The sequence below is a fragment of the Archocentrus centrarchus genome, chromosome 23, assembly GCF_007364275.1.
Source record: "Archocentrus centrarchus isolate MPI-CPG fArcCen1 chromosome 23, fArcCen1, whole genome shotgun sequence".
In the NCBI taxonomy this organism is placed as follows: Eukaryota; Metazoa; Chordata; class Actinopteri; order Cichliformes; family Cichlidae; genus Archocentrus; species Archocentrus centrarchus.
The window spans coordinates 9,578,501-9,594,112 of NC_044368.1; the positions used below are offsets into that span (position 1 = coordinate 9,578,501).

Here is a 15,612-nt window from a genome sequence, read left to right on the forward strand (position 1 = left end):
GATCTTCCTGTCAGTTGTTTTCTTTCTTGCTCTCAAAGTATTTTTCACTCAGTTCTCAATTAAACTCTTTTTTTTTTTTTGGGCCTTCATCTTTAAGCATTTCTCTTATTCACACGCTATTTTTATATCTTTTCATGTTACACATTTCCACTGAATTCTCGGTCTCTCAATTATCTCTATCTCAAGTCTACAATTCACCATAATTCTCTCCTCATAAATCATCTCCTTTATTGCTCCTAACTCCCCTCTGTTTCTGTTGCTTCTTGCTTGTAAATGACATCTTCCCATCATCACAAACAGGAAACAGCTGAGGTGTTGTGCTCTCTTGTCTTTTTCCTGTCAGTTTCTCAGAAAACTAAACTAAACCACCAGAATCGAAGACTAAATTTCCAACAGCCGTGCAGCCAAACAAGTGAAACGCAGCGGCCCGATCATGTGGTTCGAGGTTAGCGAGCAGCATCGTGTTTACAAGCATCCGGGGCTTTAAATGAACACGTGCTTTAGGGGAAAAGATGTGAGAGAGATTCTTTTATTTTTTTTTTCTCCACCTCTTATGCTGAAAAGGGAACTCATTTCAGGTTGCTTAATTATGCTGAAATCCGGATGATCAAAACCAGAACTTTATCCCTGAAGAATGCATCCACTGTGATGCAGGAGCAGCTTGAAGTCAAAAACAGTTTGAGTGCAGAGATATGAGGATGTGAGCCTCGTCTTCTGATGTTTGTGAAACAGCTGCCACCATAACACCTCTCGCTGGGGGGATTTTCTCCTCCAGTCAGCAGAAAGCTGACGGCCACTGATGCAAGTGACCTTCAGTTTAAGCTTGTGTGTTTGCGTGTGCTTTTTTTTTTTTGTTGAAGTGAGCCAACCCACTGTGTTTGTCTATGTGAATGAACTGTGTACACACTACAAAGAGAGTGTGATTGCTTGTGAATGCCTTGTCCTTTTTATACAGAGAGTTCAAACTAAATAAATCTGTGTGTGCATTGGTATGAATTTGTGTGCATGCATGCATGCACACACACTTGCACCTCTGTGTGGGTGTGTGTGTGTGTGTGTGTGTGTGTGTGTGTGTGTGTGGCCAGACTTCATGCAGATTGGGCCTCTTGCTGAGCCCCAAGGCCAGGATATATTTAGGGTGGCTGGTTTTCTGTCTCTCCCTCTGAGTGGTTGCGAGTGTTGCCTGCTGATTGGGAGAGGCCAACCACAGGAATATGTTGCCTCCATGTCTCACCACTGGCTTTCAGATAACCATATGTGGGAGAATACAAACGGATGAAGACATCAGCTTTGGTTAGCATGTTAGCTTATCATTAGGATGCAGAACTAACTGGTATCACTGCTGCTGGGCAGAAGTATAATGTGAGACAGACTCCAAAAACATAAACACAGTTTTAGCATGTCCTCTGATGGGTTCCTCTGTGTTTCTCAATATATGTAGAAATGCAATGCACAGAGGGAAAAACTGCTCTTCAGTTCTCCTCAGCAATGTAGTGCCTTTTAGCATCTTTTAGGTCGTCGTTTTAGTTTTGCGGCCTTAACTTTACTAGTTTGATTTCAGTGTCACTCCTCTTCATTACCAATAGCAGGCAAGGACACCATATCTGGCTAGTGAAGTTAACAGCACCCAGGAGTTGAAGTTCTCAAAGACTTTTTTTTTCTCCCCTTAGTATGAATATTTAGTAACATATTGAAATATGTCTATTAAGAAGTGCAGATGGGTTCTCTTTGGATATAAACACAAGTGACGCATGCACAGGGAGGGACTGCCTATCACATGATTCCCACTGCAGCGCTTCACCTTACCCCAATAAGGCCTGATGACAGCCTCTGGAAAGCATTCCTATCCTGCTTGAATGTGAACGACTAGGGACACCAGCAGCCTGGAGAAGGAGGTATAAAGATAGAAAGATGGCAAGGGAGTGAAGGAGGGGACCAGGATAGGGGGTGGTGATATGAAAAGAATCTGGGGAGAAAGAGAATGCATAACCTGAGAGGGAGATAGAGAAGTTAAGTAATTAGATTAGATCTATTTTTTGCTTGGAAGAAAGGAGAGAGGGCATGCGGAAGTACTGTGGAGACTGAAGATTGAAGGATACAGATCAGATCACGGGCTCTCACTTACTGCTTTCTATCTGTTGCCATAAAAACACTCTATTCCGAAAACTAGACAGCTGTTTGCCTGTAGAAAATCATACAGCAGTATCACATGTCTCACCACTGTGAAACTGCTGCTTCTGTTAGAGTTGTGTGAACATTGCTTTGTGTATGTTGAGTGCATATCTGCATCAGGTGAGTATTAAGTCTTTCATTCCAGTTATCACATGACAGTGCAACAGTACTATCCATTTTTCTTTCAGGGCTTTGTGGCAGAAATCCTTAGTTCTCTGTTTTTAGTCAGGGTTTGGTTAGGTTAAAACAGCAAACAGCAAACTAGTATAAAAACACCTTAACAGTGGGATCACACTGGATATCTTGGATATCTTTAACAGCTGTTTGACAATACACAGAAGCCCCAACTGTTCTTGTTTGCTAGGGACAGCTAACCTGAAGAAAGTTAGCATAAAGAGCATTGAAAGGGAGTTAAAATATCTTGCTGAACTCAGGGGTTGTGACATGGCCTAACACAGGGACACTAAGGATGACTCTGAACTGGGAATCGTGCAAAGCTGCTCTAAGAATAGTACTAAAAAATATGGAGCTGGAAATAGAGCATAATAGATTCCCTTTGAACTCTTATTTACATACTGAAGCAATAAATAACTAAACAGTATGACATAAAAGTATCCACTAGTTGACAACAGCACAAAAACAACATATTCACACCTTCTTGTTTGCTTTAGGGCACAGTTGTCAACTGTTTAACTGTCAGACTATGGTCACATCATCCCTGAAGCTCACTCCATCCAGTCTAGTGACATGGGCTGCCCAAGCTGAATGACTTCACCCCCTCTGTCTTCTGTTTCACCCTTTGTCCCTGCTGGTGGGAAGAGTGTGTACAGCAGGAGCAAAGCAGATGTCAGTGCTAAAGATGAGTTGTGCCCTGAGGAGACGATAGCTGGTATAGTCCTTAAACCCCAGAGACCCTCCCAGGCAGGGCAGGGATCTGTTTCAAAGACAACTAAACTTGTCCTTGCTTTCCGAGCGACGAACACGCTCTTGTGTACTGCACAGCTGCGATCTTTCGTTACATACATTATAAAATATTTGGCCATGGTTACACAATTGGTAAGAGTTGCGCTCACAGCGAGACATCTGTTGTTGAATGTTTTGTTTCCACATAGCTGTGATAGCTTATAATAAAACTGAAAAATCGAGCTTGTTTTCTTTGTGGTGGACATAGCTGGCACACATTTTTCACCCCCATTTCGAATCTCATAAGTAACAGAGCCACAAATACACACAAAGCCTGTTAGTGTGAGGTGCATTTGCAAAAAAAAAAAAAAAAGCTGTTCGGGGCTTTTTGTGGCTCCAGTTCTAGCTTTTGTCCTTTAAGCAGAGTAGCATAAATACACACACACACACACAGGCACACACACACACACTCTGCAGGAGGCCTACCCTGTCATCTTGCTTGCAGTAAAGCAGATCCCAGATGTCTGCCTCCCCCGTTAGCAGACACACACTCACTGTCACTCACCAAGCCTTTGTTTTCAGACTGCAACATATTGCTTGTGCATCGCATTCAGACTTAGCATATATAAATACTATCATTTTTGAGCACAGTGCCTTGGTACGGGTCAGAGTATAAGAAGATTCAGTATTAATATTTGGTGTCAGTAACTTTACATGGACTGATGCGGTCTGATATTGTTAATCATTCCATGGATCATAATCTCACCTTTTCATAATCAGCAGCAAATTCTGAAAGCCCCTTCACACGGTAACCTCTGTTGCCATGTGAGCAAAGAGTTGAGGGCCGAAAATATTACACTGCTGTTTCATAAGCTGACACTCCAACGCAATTCTTCGATGGGATCTCGAAGATGTTCTCACATAAGATGCAATCGGGCTTGAAAAAAGCGAATAACAATCTGGATGTTCATGAATTAAATCTCTAAATGTGCATACACTTTTAATTAACCTCATTGTCATAATTTACTCCACGTCTTTGAATTATAAGTGAGAAGTATTAAACGGACCTTTGGCTGCTATATTCCAGCTATCAGATTTATATTATCAAAATGAGAATATAATATTTTCAGCACGAGCACCACTTCCATAATCCACTTCTTGTTTTTTTGGAGTGGCTGAATAATGTGTCAAAACAGCTTGCTCAAATGAGTCATTGCAAAACCTTGCCCAGGGAGCATTGCAAAATCCAGATAAATCTGAATCACTTGTGCGTTGTGTTACTCTTGAATGTTCCTTTTTTTTTTCACTTCAGCCCTACAAAACAAACTGCTCTGGGTCATACAGACGGGCACACCCTGGCAATCTTTGACCTGTTATAATCAGATAATCTGCGAAAAACAACCGGTCCTGAATATGACTGAAGTCTTTGTTCTTCATGTTGCCCAATAATTTAAAATTACACTCTCCACTCCCCGGCTGTTGGGGCCTTGTTCCAAACAGGGTTTGTAGAAGTAACACAACCCCAGTCACCTTTCCTCTCTGCGTCCTCGCCTTCCTGCTAAACCAGCTCTTCTCGTTCCCTCCTTTGTGTCAAAATAAGCCACATGTTTTTCTTTTTCCACCTGCTGCTAAGCAACCTGGGGGATTCAGAGTGCTGAAAGGGATTGCAGTCTTATTCCAAACTCAGGACTTTGCAGAGTCAGCTGTTTAGGGTGCAGTAATATCGTGCATATTGGTGCAGTGTCAGAGTTTGCAGGGTTTTTTTTTTTTTCCAGGAATCCCTAACGGTAACATCTGTCGCATCTTGTCCGTTAAGAGGTGGAAGCATTGGCAGCTCCTTTTAGACGGAAAATGGAAAGATGGGTTTTATTCCATGGAATTATTGATCAGCACAGAGAACAGGCCTTTTAAGGGAAAGTAGCACAGAGCGCTTACATTCCAGTTAGCAGATTTTCACAATTTCCGTGTTTATATGTTGCACAACAGTTAAAATATTGCGGCACCAAATGTGCACCACTTCATCCATCCACCATTAATTTTTTATTAATTTTAGCAGAAAGCTAGTGTAAGCTGGGTAGCTGCTTTTCATGCTTATAGAATGAGTGACCTAAAATCTTTCTGTACACAAAGTGCAGCTCACTATCCCAAGACAGCTAGAGCTGTTAGTGAGGCAACAAAACTGCTGACTTGATCTCTTCTCTCCAGTCCTCTCAGCACAGATGGCCCACTCAGTCTTTAAAGCATTGTAGGTCAACTTCCAATCTGGCTCCACTGAAGCCACATCACTGTTTAGTTTATATTGCTCCTCCTTCATTCACATGCAAGTATAAGCTTTGACTTTACCAATTAATGTGTCTGTAAAGCTATCAGTCAGTATAATAAATGATGACAATTCAAAGGGAATATGATGCCAAGATAGGAAATCTTTTATTACAGAGAAAAAAAAAAACTTTTCTTCCAAAATATAGAAATCTGTACAACTTCCTCACAATTTACATGAACTGTACAAATTTACAGCAGTTCATCACAACATACCCAAGGAAAAAGAAACTGAACACGATAAAGATGTACTGACATGAGATCACAAGGTACAGCTTTTCTTCTTGGGTAAGCTCAGATTTTTTTGTCTATTTTGTGGTTTTATATGTAAATAGAAATAAAAGGGAAAAAACAAAAGAATGAATGAACAAAAGAAAACAGAAAACAAAAAAAAAAAACAAAGGATACGTCTATAGTCACAGATCATGGAAACTAATAATTTTACCAGAACAACTTTGGTCCTTGCCAACACTCCCATCACAAATGGCTTCACTTACGAAAAAGCATTATCCATGTTAAAAGATGAAATACAAAAAAGGAATACATCTAAAATAACACCTCGGTATAGAAATTATTGGCACTTCCCATGTGTAATGTTATGTACTCTACCATTTGTTGTACAGTTACAATACATTCTACAATATGTAAAACACCTCAAATGCGAAAGTGGCAATAATTCAACTAATCGATGACAGTATTGACAACAACAACAACGAAACCGCTGTTCCCTTCCTGTTTCATATCTTAACATGCACAACTTTTCCATAAGAGTATTTATTGAATGTCCGAGGCCTGAGTTTGGCAATACATTCCAGAAGAGACTCCTCGCGTCTCAAAAAAAAAAAAAAAAAAAAAAAAAAAGTCACACAACTTCAACATTTAGTGCATTTATGTGCTATTTTACCTCTGACTACTCAAAGCACTCTCACAACAATTTTTGTAATCTAAGTGCGCACAAGCTGAATGGATGCCATTTAAATAGTTAACATTACTGAGGATTTAAAACCATTTTCAGGTGGTAGAAGCAAAGTCAAAATGGTGTCCAAAGGGATTTGGGTTTAGTTTGTTTTCTAATTTTTTTTTTTTAATTTTTGAAGCCCCAGGAGAATTAAATTGTTAAAACTGGGTTAGTTCACCAGACTAAAAATCCTCTTAAAAAAGAGGATGAAGAGGGGGAAATGGATATGAGTGGAAAGATGAGGAAAATCTACCAGTGTGACCATAAAATACATCAAGAGCAGTGAGGCGAGATGATCATCTCTCGTCTGAAATATAGACCAATCTCAAAACATCTCACGTGACATTAAAAAGCTTTAATGGAGCAGCATGATTTTAAAACTGGTGTCCACCATGGAAACCAAAGCTCTGGGCTCTCAGCCCGGCAAGCTCTCCTCCATCTGGCCAACATGGAATAACTGCTTTTCACAGATTGCTGAAGGGAGTATCAGCAGAGAGCAGGGTGCAGGGGGTTAGGGGGGTTGCAGTGCGTCAAAGGCTATAGCTATATTACCCATGATCCTCTCAAGCTTAGGGGAGCTTAAACACCCATAGGTCTGGTGATGTGCGGCAAACCAGCCTGCCGTGACAGATTTGGCCAGTGGCTAAGGCCTGAGCAACACCCGTAGCCGTTCTAGCATCTGTTCCATCATGCTGTTACCCATTCAACCCCCAGAACCAGGAGTAAAGTGGGGGTACAGCAGAAAGCCATAACATCCTTTCATATGCATGTAAACAAAGTTGCTACGCAAACTCAGTAATTAAGTGCAGCGCGATCCAGTGAGATGAAAATGAAAAACCAATGGCCTAGTACCCTCAATTCTTCATCTTTGATCCATGTTTCCTTGTCTCTCACTAGCCCACCCCCAAGTGCAGCTTGAGCACGCCAAGCGCGTGTGCTGGTTATCCATCACTGCTGAGGGAGAGTCGAGGGGTTCTGGTCAGGGTGGGGGATGTTGAACAAGTCCAAGAGGGAAGGGGCCGGAGGGATTTTAGCTGCCCTGGACAAAAGAGTCCGGCCCTGGCCCCTGTCTCTCTTACACCAGCTCCCCAAGCCTGCCTTCCTTACCCAGCTCCCCACGGTGATGGATGATGATATGTGTCATAATAAGTCTACCTGCATCCACAGGGGGTCAGCTAGCAGCATGCTGGCCTGCTCTTGGCTAAACAGGAGGTCTGAGCTTAAGGGGGTTGATATGTGGTACTTGAGGCACTCTAACCCTGACACCAGGAGGGGTGGGGCAGTTGAAGCTGCCAGGCTGGAAAGGGGACACCTCCAGTGAGGGTCCAGGCAGCACAATGCACCAGGTTGGCTCTCATAAGCCCAGTATTAGTTAACATCACAAATGGCTCAAAATGCTTGACAATGAGGTCTCCATAAGGCAGTGCACCTCCAATCCCCCCCAAAAGTATCTCCCTTTTACAAGACCTTATAAAGAAGGAATGGAAATAGAAGGCTAACAAGGCCTCTTTTTTTTTTCCAATTCAAGTTAAAATTAATCTCTGAACAGTCGATGCTCCAGACCTCCCTTTGGCCAAAGTGTCACATAGTCATCACTTAGGTCAGACCTTTCAGGCAAACGTTTTTTTTTTTTTGTTTTTTTTTTAAAATCAGCAACATAAATCACCATCTGTGTGTGTTGGAGGTGGTGTGTAGGGAGGGAAGGTGGGGGTAGCTTTACATTGTGCCAGAATCAACAGTGCCGTATGAATGGATAAAAGAATATTTCTAACATACCACCCAGAATACTCTCCACCTTAAAAAAAACAAACAAACAAAAAAAACCCCAAAACAAATCAACAGCTCTGAAATGTTCACAAATACAGTGTTAAAGGTTTTGAAATCCATTGTTGCACACGTGACCAAACATCAGTCCATCGCGACTTTGGGAGCTACAGTATCACCAAACGGCTAAAAATGGGAAGGGCAGTAAGAATGGTGAGAAAAGATGACATTCGAATGGATGGAATGCAGGTGATTTTCTCCAAAAAGGTGCACATCCCACACAATCTCACGTCAAAGTGCATTCAATGTTAATTCTAACTGGGCCACAATTTGGCTAAAAAAGCCCCCCACCCCCACCCTTATGCTACACTTTTGAGTTTTGGTAACGCAGGAGAAATGGTGGAGGAAAAAGGGGGCAAAATTAGTAACAACATGAACTTGATTGTGAATTTCAACAACATTCATTACCTAGAGGGAAGAGGAAGGGAGACCGATCCCCTTTCCCTCCCTCAGAAAGCTACACGAACATGGGTGACGGGAGAGTGACAGTGCAACGGGACACACCGGTGTTGATAGGTAACAGGTGTCACAACACATTCTGCTCGCACTTACATACAGGTCGGGAGAAGGCTGGGATGAATGCTTTCTGAAACTTGCAGTTCAGAGTAGAAGGGGGAGGAAGCAAAGTTAAGACCGCAAGCCTTTTTTCCAATGGCTAAAAGATAAAGAAAATATATTCCCTGTGGTCCAGAAAAGGTTTTTTTTTATATAGAAAATAGAGATACTCTCATTGGGAGTTTCTTTACCTTGAGCTTGGATTTCACTGGGTACAGTCTGAACCTCAACTTCCTCCCCACTCGCAAAAGAAAAATAAATGAAAATCAGCAAACTGGAAAAGCGTTTGAATTTTGAGGGGGGTAGTTCTTAAGGAAAAAAAAAAAAATTCCTTGTAATTTTGACTGGTGTTTCTGCAGTGGTGTGTTGAACATGTACCCATAGTAACCACAAGTAAGTGCAAAGTCAATGCTGATAGCCCCTTCGGACATGGAACTGATCACCATGATGTTTACAGTTCAGAGTGCGGGGGTAGGCGGAGCCAGTTTCCATGGGGGTTCCTGGTTGGTTGGTTTAGCTGCCCCAACAGTTCCATTCCCACAAAGCCTCTCCTAAAAAAATGGAGTGCCCAGCTGATCCAATGACACAACAGAACAGATGATAATGGGGAGAGAGGGTAGAAAATATCAAACCTACTAGGTTTCCATCACCTGGACGATAGGCCACATCCTCTGTTTTTTTTTTTGTTTTTTTTTTTTTCCTTTTTTTCTTCTTTCACTATTTCATTTCATATTCTTAGCTTTAAAAAGGCTCACCCTGGTCTGGTCAAATCACCAGCCATGGCGTGACCCTGAACAAATAGTAGGCCTGGGTGACTATGTGCCGCTTTAACTAGACACAGTCATCATATTGTAGGCTTTGGAGGGACTGGTTCTTCCCAGCACCATCAGTTCCTCCTTGCAGCTGATGTGACTGTCCACCATAGGGCTCACTGCCCCGCTGTTTCCTGAGGGGGAGCTGGTGGTAGCTGTCGCTGGCATTCCTACGGGACCGGGCTGCGACTCATACAGGACGCAGATGGAGCCATCTTCACCAATGCGGTAGGAAACCTCAAATGGGTCCACCCAGAGCGTGAGCTCGCTGGGCAGGAGCAGGTAGAGTTGCTGGATAGTCAGACCAATGCGCTGGCCTGCCTGCCACACCAGGGGGTCCATCTTGTGGTTGATGCGAATGCAGCGGTAACCTGAACCCTTGCAAGGCCTGTCTGGAAACCAGTGGTGCTTATATTGCTCTGCAGGGACACAAAGAGAAAGAAGGTGGAGAAAACTTTAAGCTTTGAAAAACAGACTGCTTTTAGTAACATGTCAAGAGGGCAGGATCATGTCAAGTGTAAAGATTAAAAAACAAAGCTGCAGTAATATATGTGAATACAGGAGCCAAATGTGGCTGTGCAGCCAAGATCTGCAGTAAACTGCAGGTTAACAAAGGTTAAGGAAAATGCAGACAGACTGTACTTTGTATTAGATAAGCCTAGATGATTTAATAATGCTATAAAAACAGTTAACCTCAAAAAGGGAGCCTCGTAAATAAAGAGAAACAAGTCATTTAAAAGAGATGTATAATCTATCCTAATTTATTACTTATATGTTTAATAATTTCCAGGTCTTGATCAAACCTAATATCAAACAAAACATTGTGCTCAGCACTTTTGGGTTTGGGTGTCCACATTGTAAACGAGAGAACAGAGAGACTTAATTAAGAGTAGTATATCTTAATCTTTGTGTCATGCGTTTCAGCCACGAGGCAACGTCAGTGGTTATAAATGGGCTTGGATCCATGCTGTCAAAGTAAATCAAATACATTATTATGCAAAACGCATTTAGTGGAACCTGTGACTGGTTTAGACAAATGATTTTATGCTCACCAAAAATAGTTAGAGCTACTTTAATGTAGTTAGTAAGTACATTTGTTGCTAAAGGAGTAACAGGATGTTTCTGTAGGTGTTCTACAAATGTCACATTTAGCCTCCAGCTCATCCAAATCACAAAATGTACTTATGCGCACAGAAGCAGAGTATTGAGTGCTCTAGCAAAAAGAAAGGAAAGAAAAACATCACCACCTGTTACAGGCCTGATAAGCAGCCATAAACAGGCAGAGCGGCACCCTGGGTCTACGTGACAAAAAAGGCTGCCACTGAATTGCACAATCCCTCCCTTGGCCTTCCTCAGTGTCACAAAGTCTCCCATGACTGGCTGAACAAAAACACCAAAAGTGTCCCAGCCAGCCAGCCATCTGGGGCACACAGCTCCACCTCTTAAAGGGAAAGGATCCAATTTTTTTATTTTTTTCCCCCTGTACATCTCTGTGGACGTTTCAGAAGTGCAGTGAAACTAGTGATTCAAAGTGACGCCACTCTCGGTATGGCTCATTGTACTGGTTAACATGATGAGTAGGCAATCCAAGTTCAGTTTTTGAGCTGGGTTTTTGTAAAGGTTAAACGTGTCCAGAGCTCTTCTTGTAACTTCACTTTTAGCTCATTTAAAAAAGCCTGTCATTTTTCTTCCACGATAGCGGGACTGTTTCAGATCCCTTTTGTTCCAACCCTTTTATTTACTAACCTTCCACTTTAAGATACACACCTACCCCCCATTTACTCTGCCAAGACTCATCCATATTGAATTCCCATTGATGGTAACCACATTGTGGCCAATGAAAAACAGACTAAAGGAACTAGGTCAGCATTCAGGCTGGGGCCCGGAGGCCACCTGTATGCATCCACCGGGATAATAACACCCCCTCCCTAACTCCTCCTGTGCCTTATCATATTAGTCTGTATACTGCCAAACTAACAGAGGGGCTGGCACTCGTGAAAGAGCACAAGAGGCTCGATGAGCCTCAGACGGAGCCACAAAGGCAGCTACCTTACATACCCCAGAGCAGCTGGGAAATGATCAGCTCAGCGGGACCTATTCTTAAAAACGAGGGCACATGGGAGGGGGAGTGGGGTGGTGGTGATGGAAAAGTAAGCAGACGAGTGTGCGCTTAACCTAAAGAGTTTAACCAAAGAGGGTTGTTTACTCATTGTAGCTGACCTTGAATGCTAGAATTGATTACGTGGTTCCGTTTTGGCCCTTTTGCTGGACATTTGGGTATTTTCCATTTGGGAACGTTTCCTATTGCTAGTTAATAGACGAACTGAAACCCTGCTACCTACAATTACACAATCATTGTGGTTCCAGTCTGGCCTTTGGGACTAATTTCCCCACTTCCCTTTACTCAGCACAAAGAAGAGGAGCTAGGAACTCAGCTTTTCAGCATGCAGACACAATAGTAACTGTGAGGATTCAAGGCTGGCCTATTTTAGCAGCAGCAAGCCTCAAAGGGTACTACCACACACTCACTCTAAAAAAGAAAAAAAGAGCCTGGACACTGTGGAGCTGATTTATTATTGTTTTTTAAGAAAATAAAGCAAAATAAAGCTTATAATTTACACCATTTGATATAATTAATGTTTGTGATCACTAAATATAGGCTGGGTTAACTTTGTTTCAGTACATTTCCCCTCCATTTTCCTTCTCCGTCTTTAACGTCTGCCTTTAGGCGTCCACCAAAACATCTACCCTCCCCCACACAGGCCTCACAGCAGACTCCAACTTTTGTCTGTTTACATACGCCCCCACCCCCCGCCCCCCCAAACTGACTGCTTACTGGCATTTTGTGCTCCAACTCGAACTCATAATTTGTTCTGCCCACACACTATACCGCACCCGTCATCTTTTTAACCGTTTGAATGATAAAATCTAAAACTCCTAGAACGATTTTCAGAAATCAGCAGGTCCAAATGGTGACTTCAGGGTATTAATTCAAAGATGGAAATCTTTTTAATGTATTGTACACTGAAAAAATAGCCTCTATTGCTCCTGTTGGATGAAATACTGTCAACATTCAGCAGTGCAAGACCTGTTTTTTGTGTCTCTTATACAGAAAATGTAGGTCATCTGCTGCTGCATGTGGATGGAATTAGACAGATGTATAGGAGCTTTGGAGCCCTGAGAGAGGAATGTGTTTACAGCAGAAAATGAGACAATCCCTGAGCTGTACTGTTCTGTAACATTTGCTATAAAACCCAGCAATATTCAAACTAAGTCTGGATGTAAAACTAAGCCTTCATTTCCTGAAAAGTAAAAATAATATATTGTCCTATTCTCCATTCCTCACACATATGTAATGCGTGGACTGCGTGCACCCTCCTGAAATAAATGGGAGATGTGGTAAAATATGACCTCATCCTTTAACCACATGGTAATTACACGTTAATGCCAAAAAAAAAGTGCCATATGCTGTCGAGCAAGGCAATAACCTTCCAAATAAAGCATAAAGCAGCAAAAATCTATTTAAATGAAGAGTGCTAAATATTAAAGTCGCATGTGCGTAAAGCCACAAAGCTCCTAAAGTTTGGTCTTAACCTGGACAGGTTTTCAGTATTAACCCATTTCGTCCAGAGCATTACGTAATTGAAGCAGCCTGTGTCGTCTCACTGGGGGATGTTTTTGCTCTATTCTCCGTGCGCTTTATCGACCGACTCAGAGGCGCACTTCCTTGTTTGAGCCAGTCGAGCGTCAACCTCTCCCCACCCCCACCCTTCCAGCTAAAAACAGCACACGCATTAAACTTTAACGAATTTGTATTTATCTATTTTTTTTTTTATTAAAAATATTCATCTGCGTCCATAAACCTGGCCACAGATCGCCTCGGATCATCCAGTGCGTTTTTCGCTCTCCGACGTGCGCAATTATTGGTGCGCTATGGTAGCGCTGAAAGTGATACTTAGGAGAACAAAGAAAGGCTTCTTCTGATTCATTCGCAAATCTATTAGAATTCAGTGTTAACCAATTATTCATAAACAAAGCCTAAACTTGATTTGTGGAATAGCAGATTATAATTCTAAGGGGCATTTTGCGAGCGGAAGTGGGTTTTTTTTTCGTGTTTCCTTACCTGCCAAAATGTCTTGTAAGCTTTGGCTGAACGTTTGGACCTGTCGATCGTTTACGTGTCCTTTTACCCTCAGAAATCTCGACAGAAATCCGACGGCGGCGTTGATCTCTGGTTTCATCGTTCCCCGGGCACAAAGGGTATGCATTGAGAAAGGCAACGGCGACGATGCGTGCGCTTTTGTTGTTTTTCCCTCTGTTTGTCCGACTGTGTAGTCTGTGAAATTCGGAGCAGCGATCCTTATCTCTTGGCGCTTGTGTTGTTTCTCTTGGCATTTATTAGTCGAGGTAGAGGGAAGTTCTTAATAGAGAGTCCGTATGCTCGGACGGTACAGTGTTGGGAAATAAACGCCTGTTGTTGGTAAATACAGCGGGTTGGAGGTCCCTTGGTGAGCCGTCAACCAACCCTCCTCATTTGCTTTCCTCCGCCAAAGTGAAGGTCTTAGAGTGGGGGAGTTCACTTTTATACTGCCACCCCCCGTCCTCCCCACAGCTCCGTCACAAGCTGCTACAGCAACTACATCTCACCAATCCCAGGCCCTGCCACGGCCTGACGAGCCACATATAGGAGGAGTGTAGAAGCCTTCACGTCACCTCTCTGAAAATAAACAGAGTACACGGCGTGAAATCGTGGTGCATTCCCGTCCTGTCGGAAATTCGGGAAGTTGGGGCTGAAAAGAAAAAAGCAAACGAGAAAACCAATACAGACTCGGAAAATCCTGTTCGAGAAAATAAGCTCATATATTTAAGATGACTGAGAATACTACAAGTCTGTGACAAACTTGTCAAATTTTGTTTAGGAAAGACACACTAATCTGTTCGTTTTTTACTGCTTTTGTTTATATATATATATATATATATATATATATATATATATATATGATAAATAAGAAAAAAAAATAGTGTACGATAAGCTGGCGTTCAATTACCGAAAATCTGTACAATCCAAAGAAATTTGTTCAAAAAGCATTTAGAGAAAATCATGGTGTCTCGGAAAAAGTCAATTTTAGACAGTTTTGGGCATTAAATGACCTGTCTTGAATTTACAGTCACTTTTCATACATTAGTAAGATGGTTTCTTTGTTGCAGTGTCCATTCATCATGCTGAAATCTGTTCCAACAGGTCGTCACGGTGGCCTAGAGTTTAACATGCCCAGCAGCTGTGTACGGTTCTTTCATGTCACCTCCCCTCCCCCGCAATCTCTCTTAACCCTTTCATCCCAGCCCTCTGCTGGCTCCTGTTTAGTAAATGCACCCACAGACACCAAAAGAAAAAGCTCGTTTTAAATGTAAAGAAACTCTAGTTATTTTAGAAACCACAGCACCTTACGGTTTTGTTCCTGTCATGCGAAAACGATTTATTACGAATTTATAAGCGATTTGCGACAAAAAATATATTTGCAAGTTTACATTTTCATAGTCATGCTGACATTGTAGTTAAAGAGGATCAAGTATTTACTTAGCTACTGGTAGTAAGCAGTGTTTAAAGGTTCTTTCTGTCTTTTTCAGTCAAGAAGAGGTAGACACAATAGGCAGGTGTGTGTGTCTGGGTGTGTGACAAAGAGAGAGAAGAACTGTTTACATTTCACTGTATATCACAACGGTACATCAGTCAGTGTTTGTGTGTGTGTGTGTGTGGCGGAGCAGGCCTGAGGGTGTTTGCACACATAAGAAACAGGAAGCCTCAATCAACTGAAAATTCAAATCTAGTGCTACTCTGTTAAACACAGAGATTGTCCGAGGTCCCATTTCAAAGACCAGTCCTTACCTGCTTATTAAAATCAGTGGAAAAATACAGGTTGCTGTTGTTTGTTTGTCGCAATCTCACTTGTGATGAACTGCTGAGCTTTCCACTTATGATGCAATCAGACAAACCAGGACTACACTGACTGGTTACACGACTGACCCAAAGGCACACTAAATCTAGACGTGTGTCTATACACGTGTGCC

At 42.2% G+C, this 15,612-nt stretch overlaps 1 protein-coding gene across 1 annotated transcript; it reads right to left on the reverse strand.

Moving 5' to 3' along the window:
• Positions 1-5,478: 5,478 nt before the first annotated feature.
• Positions 5,479-14,105, reverse strand: btg1 (B-cell translocation gene 1, anti-proliferative). Its single transcript, XM_030720542.1, has 2 exons — positions 13,667-14,105; positions 5,479-9,962 (listed from the first exon to the last, which is right to left on the reverse strand). The coding sequence occupies exons 1-2, from the start codon at positions 13,809-13,811 to the stop codon at positions 9,559-9,561; spliced, it is 549 nt and encodes a 182-aa protein (XP_030576402.1). The 5' UTR covers positions 13,812-14,105; the 3' UTR covers positions 5,479-9,558.
• Between the last annotated feature and the right edge of the window lie 1,507 nt (positions 14,106-15,612).

Excerpts from the sequence above, each read along its gene's own strand:
- btg1 (XM_030720542.1), bottom strand. The coding sequence starts at position 13,811 with ATGCATACCCTTTGTGCCCGGGGAACGATGAAACCAGAGATCAACGCC. Across the intron at positions 9,963-13,666 it reads CTTACAAGACATTTTGGCAG|AGCAATATAAGCACCACTGG; the intron begins GTAAGGAAACAC and ends GTGTCCCTGCAG.